The 10,591-nt window shown below is 41.1% G+C and overlaps 1 protein-coding gene across 1 annotated transcript in view; it reads right to left on the minus strand.

Annotated features, from left to right (window-relative positions):
* Positions 1-8,028: 8,028 nt before the first annotated feature.
* trim62.1 (tripartite motif containing 62, tandem duplicate 1) overlaps positions 8,029-10,591 on the minus strand; it is a 25,123-nt gene continuing 22,560 nt past the window's right edge. Inside the window, 2 exon segments of the mRNA XM_079680570.1 lie at positions 8,029-10,346; positions 10,348-10,589. Coding sequence (XP_079536696.1) covers positions 10,250-10,346; positions 10,348-10,589 — 339 coding nt within the window. The 3' untranslated portion in view covers positions 8,029-10,249.

Genomic DNA, 10,591 nt, shown 5'->3' on the forward strand with positions numbered 1-10,591 from the left:
AGAGACCACCAGCGGCGAGCGGACGGAATAGTCCAGGGCTAAACATCTCGGCCTCTTCTGACAACTACAAACAGAGCTCTGTACAATAGGCTACCAGGTGAGCAGACACGATTTAATTCGAAACCTGTGATTTGACCATATTCCAAATTTTAGGGTTGTCAGACGAAGTTTACAGTGTTTTTTAACGATGCAAATGCGTGTTTTAGTTGTTAAAACCGGATATCGAGTTTCGGCAGGCCAGAAGGGTATTAAAGTCCCTGGCTTGGAAGTGGAGGTATAAGAGTCCCCACAATTAAAATCGGATATCAAGTTCCGACAGGCCAGAAGGGTATTAAAGTCCCTGGCTTGGAAGTGGCGGTGTTGAGTCCCCACAGTTAGACTGTCTAAGAGTAGTCAGTTGGTTGTATTAAGTCTCCATATAAGACTGACCCAAAATAACGAATCCACAGCTCGACGGGGCTGGAGATGAGTTATTTGTTATAAGTGATCCAAAGGAGAGTAACGCAAACTTCAGAAAGTCATTCTGAAGTGACCGGGCCTCACTATATCCTTTGGTGTGTTGTGAATATTTACTGGTAACAAGGACAGTAAGTCAGATCAATAGATATGAAGTCTGTGAATATTTACTGGTAACAAGGACAGTAAGTCAGATGAATAGATACGAAGTCATAATGAAGGGAACATTTTAACGAGAGGAGCGTGAGTTAAGAGCTTACGAGGACAGTGGGTTCAAGCAAAAAAATTGAATAAAAGGATAGCAGAAGTGTTAATTGTTGAAAGAAGCCCCCCTTTTCCAAAGGAGAGGCTGAGAGCTACAGCAGGGGAGAGAGAAGGGGTGTCAGTATTTGTCTGTGAAAGTTCCCCCCACCCTTTTTCCTCTCGAGAGCAGCAGCAGCAGCCCGGAGTGTGTCTGCTTGCTTTTTTCTCTAGTGATCTGAAGTTGGAGTGAAATACATAGAAAATTAACAGATCAAGGTGTGATTTAAGTGGTAGATATATTGAAATAAATAAGAAACAATGGTTTGCTGCTATTTAAATATAGTCTTTGAGAACTGATTGATACCGTTGCATTGCGTTGTGAATTTCATGGTATTTGTCATTAACTAAGGATTGTACTTAATTATATTCCAAGGGGAAAATTATATTAAATACAGGAACAAATGAGTAGAAAGTAAAGAGAAGGTTTTTGTAAGTTTGTCAGAGGGAATCTGTTAATGTTTAAGCATGACAGAGGTCCTGCACGAGGTTTTACTCCAGCCATCTCACACGGTTACACAAAGGGGTGATTTATGAGAAACTTGTGGTCAGGAGAAATGAGATGTTTTGGAGAGTAGACAGAGAGAGAGAGAAAAGTAAGGTTGTTGCTAAAATATAGAGAGTAAAAGTTATATAAAGTTAACTACTATTCGGGAGAATGTCATATTGTTGAATGAGTAACCTAAAATAAGTGAAGATGGTGAAATAGTTTGATTAAGGATACAACCGGTAACTACTGATTAAATACACAGTGATGGTGTACATGAACATTGAGAGTAGATTAAGTTGTTTTGTTCTTCATGCTTTTCACCAGAAGTCATTTGAATTGTTATTATTTTTAAGTAGTGTTGTTTTGTGTTATATTTCTAGACTATAATGTACCCACATGCATGTGGTTTCTTTGTCCCAGTTCATTTTAAAGTCAGCCGCCTCATGGCTAAATCTATTTGACCCCATGAGGTCAAGAGTCATTCTGTTAGACCACCATCTTGTGAAAAACAAATCATTGTTCTTTTGTCACATTTTGAATTAGAAAAGAGTTCATTTTGTTAGATCAATTTATCTATAAATGTTGTAGTGGGAGTTTTGTGTTTGATAACATTTTTAGGAACGACAACACTAGGAGATGAGTAAACTCAAGAATCCGTGGAGTGTAAATACATTGAGAAAAACACATTTTTATACTCTAACTTTTTGCACATCATAGACAAGGTATTTAGACAATATAAATAAATATTCACCAAAAGTAATAAGTAAAATGGAAAGTAGACATGGGCCTACACTTGAGTCAAATTATATTACTGTGATCTGATCAGTGTGCTCTGCAGGTTTACTATTGTTCTAAGTAACAGTGGGATTTAAAATATTGGAGAAAGTATGGAGATGTTCTTTCGTAGTGTGTGAAATATGTAATGCTTGAAACAGGTATTTCAATTTATGGAAGAAAATGGTTTCCTGAAAGACTCAGGTTGGGTAGATATGTAACAATGGATGAAACAATTTATAGAGGGAGTTTTTGTAATATCATTAGTAGACATTAATGGTGTTGTTTAGATGGCATTTAGCAACTAAGACAGATAGTATGATTAGAAAGAGACAGAGTGGAAAGGGTTGGATTGATTCAATCTCAGTGTGCTAGATTTCTTATGGATAATGCGTCCCGGGACCTGGACTCCCCCTCTGAGTTAGAAAGGCTACGACCCCGTCCCTCCAAGCAGACAAAAGACCCAACCCAGAAGGAGGCTCCTCCTTCTCCATCAAACAGACAGAGAACCGGAGCTGAACCGTCTCCACCTGAGGCATCCAGAACCAAACCGCTTGCTGACATACAGAAATACTCTCATCAGTCCCTCAGACAGGGCATGAAGCTGAGCCACGAGATTTGGCACAGGAGCAGAGTGGGGGACATGAGAGCAGAATCCGCCCTCCATGAAGCAGCAGAGAGGCTGTAAAGGGGAGATGAAATGCAAAGCAGTGCAAGAACAGTGGCATGATGTGGGCTGCAGATGTGACTGGGCCAACAGCTGCCTAAAACAGTTACAGCGGATGGATTCAAGAGCTGATGGACTGAAGAGAAGACAGAATCAGAGGAGTTGGCATAGTCGATTTGAAGTGAGGAGGTCGGGGTCACGGCTTGAGACAACCAGGGGAGGAGAAAAGGAGAACGGGAATGAGTGAGTTTACACATAAACACACTTATTCACAAAACGCGCATAGAAGACACCACATTTAAAGAACTTGAATTGACTTGATAAATAAGTAAAGATAAAAAGAGGTATTAACCATGAATTAATCGATTGGTAAATTCAAAATAGCAGTAAAGAGGAAACTATTAATGTAAAATGAGAAAATCATCCTAAAAACACACTGAGGGTTAAAGGGGGAGACATGAGGGAAATATGCACTACACTTTAAGCAGGGGGTGTTTTGGAGTAGCACAGTGTAGAACCATATTCTTCAATCTTTCCATCATATTAATAAATCATTCTTCAAGAGATTTTTATTCATGTGTGAATAAAGCAGTGATTTCATTTGTTACAATATTGATTTCACCATTGTGGCATAGTTATTACCATAGGAGGGCTTTAGGATGGAAACTGTTTTTAATCCTTGATAAAGTAAAGGGTGATGGTTGCATGTTCGGACACCCAAGGTTCCACACACTGCTAAAGAGTTTAACATTGTTTTTAAGTAGACCAGAATTGAAGATGAATGAGTATAATGAGCTATGAAATGCAGAGCTACACAGATCCTAGTAATGTTTTGACTTAAGATAATAGTTATGTACACAAGTTTCTGAATTAGATTTCTTAGACATTTTAATACTACTTAGTTGTAAATAAATTGCAGTAGTAGTAGTACTATTATGAAGTGAGTTTTGTACCAAGTTGCAGGAAATGTGGGAAGCAGCCGTCCCGATGACAAGTTAGAGATATCTGACTTAAGGTGGTAATCGTGAATTGATAAATGATGGCGCTCCATATATGACTGATTTTTGTAGACAGAGGATACTGGCCTATGCTGAAATATCAAAGTCTCTGCAGAGCACGACACATGGCCAATGAATCTGAGACCGAATGACCTTTGACCCTGACTGACAGTGTGACTTGAGAAAAGCACTATCAATGACTGACTCTGGGGCTGACCAAACTTGACTTTACAACCTGACAGTGTGGGTGTGAATGAATTTCTGCATGTGATCAGTGTAACTGCATGATTCTAAAACAATAACTAACCGAGCATGTCTTTGGACTAATACATTATTTTGGAGCTCCATGGGAAACACAGGTTTCCTACAATTCCACGCATTTGGAAAAATGCACATGTGACCCGTTTCTAATTCCCACAGGAGTTGGCGGTTTGCAAATGTAAAACTCAAACTAAAATCTAAAGATTCTGTTTCTTTTAGGACTGCCAGCTGGAAATGGACACTTATTTTCCCTGGAGTGTTTACTGTGAAAAATGATGGATGTACTTTTGTGAATGATGTTTGGTATTTTCTTATAACCACTGGTTACCTGAAGGTTTTCTTCCCATACAGGATTTTATTACACATGTTTACATGTGTAAAAAGGGGGAGTGTGGGATATTTTCATTTAGGGACTGGAAGAAACCTGCCGCCCCAACTCAGATGTTCAATCTGACCATTGATTGACAGTTTTAGATTTAACCTGCTCCATATCTGGGGATAAGATACTGTTTGATGAATGTTGACATGTTTCTAATATTGATTGAGTTATAACAGGTAACACAGATGCAGAATCAGTGGCCAAGGGGCTACTGAGAGAGGTAATTCCAGAATGAGAATGAGAAGGTGAACTGTGATAATGAAAACAATTTGGTAATATTTCAACAGGTATTAAAGTAACTGAGGTTTGAAATGTAGAAAGAACATATTACAGCTAAGTTAAAACATAGTAATGTAATGAGATAGAATTTAATTTAGACAACATCTTGTAACTAGCCTGGTAAAGAAGTAAAAGCCATAGACTGTTTAGATCATTATGGGGATGTACATTTAATTTAAAGTCATAATGGAAAGACAGTTGATGACAGTATGTTGGATTTCTGTATTCATTTTTCAGCTTGATAATATCCAAGCACTGACAGGTAGAAGCAGTCTCGCCTGGAAATTATTCACTTTGTCAGTATCATGATTTTAGTTGTTTTTAATCCATAACATTAGTGTGTTTCTTTACCAGAAACATTAGCAGTTCATATTATATTTAGATTTTAAATGGGATCTCAAGGATTTCATTTATAATAACACAGATGCTTGTCAGGAATTCAGAGCTATTGAGATATGTTATTTAGTTCACCTGAAGATGTTGGGGTTTATTTTGTTGACACAGGCCAAGTATTAGAATTCTGAAGCGGCCTACCAGCGGTGGGTCAAACACCTGAGGGCCCAGAAGCCCTGAGCGTAGACTTGAGGGGTGGGTATCAGATTTCTCCACACAGGTTGCTGACGCCAAAAGGGGGACCCGAGGAGCAGGAGGCCGACACAGCGGAGTTCGTCTGGCTGAAGGTCGTCAGGCCTACGTGACTCAACCCCAGGTTCTCCGGCCTCTACAGAGTGACCCAGAGGACATCTCATGCCGTCCGCCGAGGAGCAAAGGGGGACATCTGGTACTACTGGAGCCAGTGTGCGGCGAGGAACACTCCGGCTAGGACCTTGGAGGACATCAGGATGGACCTGGCTATCGTCAACGAGGACATCCCTACAGCAGACGACTTGGAAGCAGGCATCAGCGGACTGGAGGAGAAGGACCTCGCGGACATCCCTACAGCAGACGACTTGGAAGCTGGCATCAGCGGGCTGGGGGACTTCTCGAGGCAGCAGAGGAGTCTACTTCTCTCTGATCAGATTCATCAGTTCCACCTTTGAAGGAAAGGCCGCATCTCCCCCTCCCTATCAGCTGCCCTTGTTGGCGTATTCCGCTGAGGGGGGGCCCTGATGATTCAACAACACGCAAGGATGCTGCCGTCTGGCACTCAGGCTCTCACTCTGATAGTTTCTTCACTGTCATTGGAGGTTGTTTTCTGTTCTCAAAGGTTTAATGAAGAGGGACAGACACAGTATCAAAGAATGACAGTAGTTTTGTTTCAAATGTCTTATGTGTGTTGGTCTCGTTAATGCGAGACCAAAAAGGGGGAATTGAAGGATTATTTGAATTATTTGAAGTATTAAAGTAACGGGGTATGACAGGAAAGTAAAATCTGGTATATTCATTTTGGTGTCACCTTATATATGTTCATGTGTGTTAAATTTGAAGGGACAAAGTATCCTTTCCTCCCCCAATATATTGAGGTGAATTCTGTGTGCTTAGAGAAGAGATGGGAGCATGGGACACCATATTTGGAGATAGTGCCAGACGCTGGAATGCTTCCCTCGTAAAAAATGGGTGTGTGTGACACAATCTTGTAGCAGATGTGTATGTGTTTTCATTGAAGTAAATATAAGAGCTACATGATTACTGGTCAACTATACCTCTGTTCTTATTCTTTCATGTGTGGGTACTAAATGGCTACAAACATTGTGGAGAAATTAGCTTAAACATCTTTTATTACTCCATATGAAATGGAAACAGTTTTTATGACAGGGACGAGAGAGGTGGGGGAGGGACGCATTCCAGGAGTTTCAGCATGTCAATTGTCAGGGGAATCGACTTGTTTTCAATAGAGGTGTGTGGTTAGTTACTTTGTGTTAATAATAGCAGTATGTGTAAAGGAAGCTGGAAATATACAATGTGAAACCTTTTATTTGAAGTAAAGATGTGAACAATAGCTCAAACAAATGGAAGGGCCATAGGTAAGCCTGTGAGAAGTTTGACTATTTGGAAAGCATCTCTAATACTGCTTAAGAGCATAGGTAATGTGTTCCTCGTTGTTATTGATATGAAAGTAATTCACATGTATTACGTATATTTAGCCAACTATAACAACTATATCTTAAAACATACTTTTAACTTGTGTGTGGCAGTCAGGAGGCGGGAAGATGGACTCGGACAAAGGGCCATAAAGGAGATGTGTGTGTGCTGGCTAAAAGCTGCTGTGTCGCACTGATTGGGTGCGACAGGCCATGTGTTGATCTCTGCCAATAAGATGACCTCTGGGGGAATGCACGTACACACCTCCTCCTGTGTTTTAGTATGAAAGCCTGTGTTTTCCTTTGGTTCGCGCTCTTGTTTTTCACCAGCCGTTCCTGAGACCTGTCTCACACGTGGGGTAGAACCTGAGCCCGGAGTACTCTGCAGAGTGCTTCGTGATTTCTTTGTATTTGTATCGTTACTGTATATCATTAAAGCAGGATTATTGTTTAACTTGTATTCTGGTGTTTCTTAATCCCTTTATTTTCCCGAACTCACCCAGCTTAGCAAACGACACGCGGAGACGAGGTTGGTTTGCAACATCCTCCAAATCTCCAACAGTTTCAATTTCAACTAGCTTTTTTTCTTGCTCTCAAAAGTAATATGATAGATTATGTTGACTCACTGACTAGAAGAATTACGCCAGTTTCAGTATTAAAGCGATTTCACATGGATGTTCTCTGTGACTCTTTAAAATGAAACATGTTAAGTTTGTACAGACATGTATGATACCTCAGGTCCTTTGGGGATCAACTGACTTTATCTAGGGCCACCGGTCACCGATGAGGGGTACATTTATAACTTTGTGATACAATTTTTACATAACACACTTTTTAATGTTTTGGATGAGGGAAAGTTATGTGGGAAGAGTAAGGATTAAGTATTTTCAAATAAAGGCTCATGAAAAAGTGAAGTCACCTGCCAAGCCGAGTTGCAAGTCTTTTTAAAAATGTTGTAAAGTTTCTGACTTGAATCGAGGTCTCGACTTGAAGCTTGACCTCTGTTAATAAACTAATGCACTTAACTAAGATGGCGGACAACTAAGTAAAGCCTCAGAGCAACTAGTAACATCAGTATTTCACAAGAAAAAAGCAAATAGTGTGAGATGAGTCTAAAAAAAGCAACATATATTTCATGGGGCAAATACATTTTTTTCATCTTCAATTGGTAATCCCCCAGTGAACCCTCAGACCTATAGCTTGTACCTAGATACACAGCGATCTGGTACATTGGACCTTCGGCAGCAGACACATTTTTTAGTGCCACAGCTACTTCTGGACCATGTTACCTGAAAAAATATGAATCCAATAAGTTCAACAGAGTAGCGTACAGATTTTTAAAATCTTATTTGACAATCTACAGCTTCTGCATTGATGCTCATCCAAACCAGGACAAAGATAACTGGCTTATTTTAGCAGTCATTTATTTGACATTAAAACATTTCCCACAAACCTCAGCTGCGGCTGAAGAACACTTAAGAGCGTTCACACAAGGATGGGTTCAAAGAGGCCACCATCAAAGACACAATCATCATTATAATCAGTAAAAGTGTCATAGTTATCATCATAAATCATTTTGAACATTAAGCGTCACCACCACCAGTAACCCAACACCACCTCACAATAATCTCCTTCTGAATATTCAAACAGGACGTGGAGCAGACTCCACTGACGTCTGCAGCTCAGCAAACCAGGGTCAAATGTAAGTGTTTTTCTCTGAAGCACCAGCTGGTTGGAATCTACCTCTCAGGTAGAATACATAAGAGAGAAGTAACATTACTCAACACTCTCCTGAATGTTTAAACTTTGGAAATATCTTCACACATAACTACATGGATCCTCTTGCTGAGTAAATCCCATAAAACAAACTGTTGCAGGTTTTATTTACCCAAGCACGACTGCTTCTTGAAACATGCTCCTGTAGATCACTGCAAGTTAAAACAAATACCATAAATCATTTTCAGATGATCACCATTTGACCCTAGTTTGCTTCATACTGCGCGTACAGGAATCACATCCTAGAAAAACAAGGGCACTGCCCCCATCTTATTTTAAATGGACAACACAGACAACACACACACAACAATGCTTAGATGTACAGTGGCAAAGGGAAAGTGAGGTGATTTTTACTTTGTTATTCTAATGGTAGTGTGGATCTATAAAAGTGTTACCCAATTTACCCAAGTATGTCATAATAATCACTCTTAGCCACTGCATGGGTGGGTGTGCTCAGAGGGCCAGATGGGATTTATCAAGCACAACCAACGCTGGATTTAAAAATGATAGCTGAACCAACAAACCCGTGCACATGTCCGCCCGCCCCCCCCCCACCCACCCACAGACACGTCTCTCAGTATGCTGGACTTGGCTGAGCGACCAGAGCCTCTTAAGAGCTGATTCTGCAGGACTTGATAAATAACACTTGAGGCACATGAGGTGAAGATATAAACAGGGTCTCAGGGGAATTATAACACATCTTCTTCCAGTCTCACAGGAATAGCATTTCAGTGCACCCTTTAAAATTTCCCTTGATATGGACCGCTTCTCAAAACATTCAGCTTCATTTAATTAAAATGTTATGATCTTAAATAAGATAGATCAGTGGTGTTTGTATAATCTGTGAGTTACACTTCATCTTGAACCCTTTAGGTTTCCACATCTGAGAAGTTATGCTTTAACAAGTAGAGATTCCAGTCTCACCGGGCAGTTTACTCAGATGGTATGATTTAATATTCTTTAGGTTTTAAGAGAAAATGAGCAAAACATCATGACTAATAATCAAAATGTACTTGAATTTAAAAACCCCACACATATGCCAGTGTATGCTGTGGGCTGTAGCATACTTGAGGTTGAAGAACAGAAACTGAAACGTGAGCCAGAATGACGAGAGATTTCCTTTTTTTTTTAACATGCACGTATTTACTTTATGTTTTTTTCCACTGGGCAAGGTACGGGCAGTCGAACAAATACTACTTTTCTATATGTGACAGATAATGGCTGGATGACTTGTGAAAGGAAACAACAGCTTTCCTCGCAATAATAAAGAATAGACACCTGTGTTAGTGACCTGCAGGAGGAACCAAGACCCCGGTCTCAGACAGGGGGTAAAAAGTGCGAACAGACTTTAGAAGTTCATGGTGGACTGCTGGACAAACGAAAATAAGCCGAGTGCTGTCGATCACATTCCACACACAAAGCTAAGCAGACTGTACAGCACAGAGAAGACAAGTGACCAGACTTCAGTGTCCTCGCCTGGACAGCAAGGGGACATCAGGAGAGCGTTGCCCCCTGGGAGTGTGCAAGGTGGGCCTGGGGGCTTTAATCACTTTCTTTTTGTACATACACAGACCCCAGAGGAGCCCGGGGGTCCGCCTGTCTGCTTCTAATGTTATCTTTTCAATCAAAGATGCGTAAAAGAGGCTCAAGTGCAGGCCATTATCGTTTCAAGTGACACAAAAATAACAGCGCAGGACTTTAAGAGCAACATCGAGCACAACTCTGAACTGAACTGAAAGAAAAAAACATTTCAAACACCTTATTTAAACACTTTTTAAAACTGAATATCGTTTTGAAACCTCCACAAGTCCTGTGAATTATCTCTCAGGACCACAGATGCGTCAGCTCTTAGAGGCGCACAGTGTTGATGCGCAGCGGCTGCACGTTCTTGCCGTTGGCGTGGCTCTGGCCCGGGCTGAAGTAGGGGAAGACCTTGGCAGGGGAATTTCTCCCGGTAGGTGTAGAGCCAGGACATGTCGTCTGCATTGTAGAAGATGAGCAGGCCTTTGTGGTAGTCCAGGTACACCCCCACCTTCTCCAGCTTGCTCTTGACGTTGAGGCGGGTCCACGGCTCGGTGCAGGCGCTGTACTGGTTGCCGTCGTGCATGACGATGCAGTAGAAGCCGCGGCTGGGCTGGATCTGGATGCTGCCCTTGCGGCTGACTGTCTCGTGGGCCACGCCGATCATCC

Source organism: Notothenia rossii (genome assembly GCF_949606895.1).
Source record: "Notothenia rossii genome assembly, chromosome: 5".
NCBI lineage: Eukaryota > Metazoa > Chordata > Actinopteri > Perciformes > Nototheniidae > Notothenia > Notothenia rossii.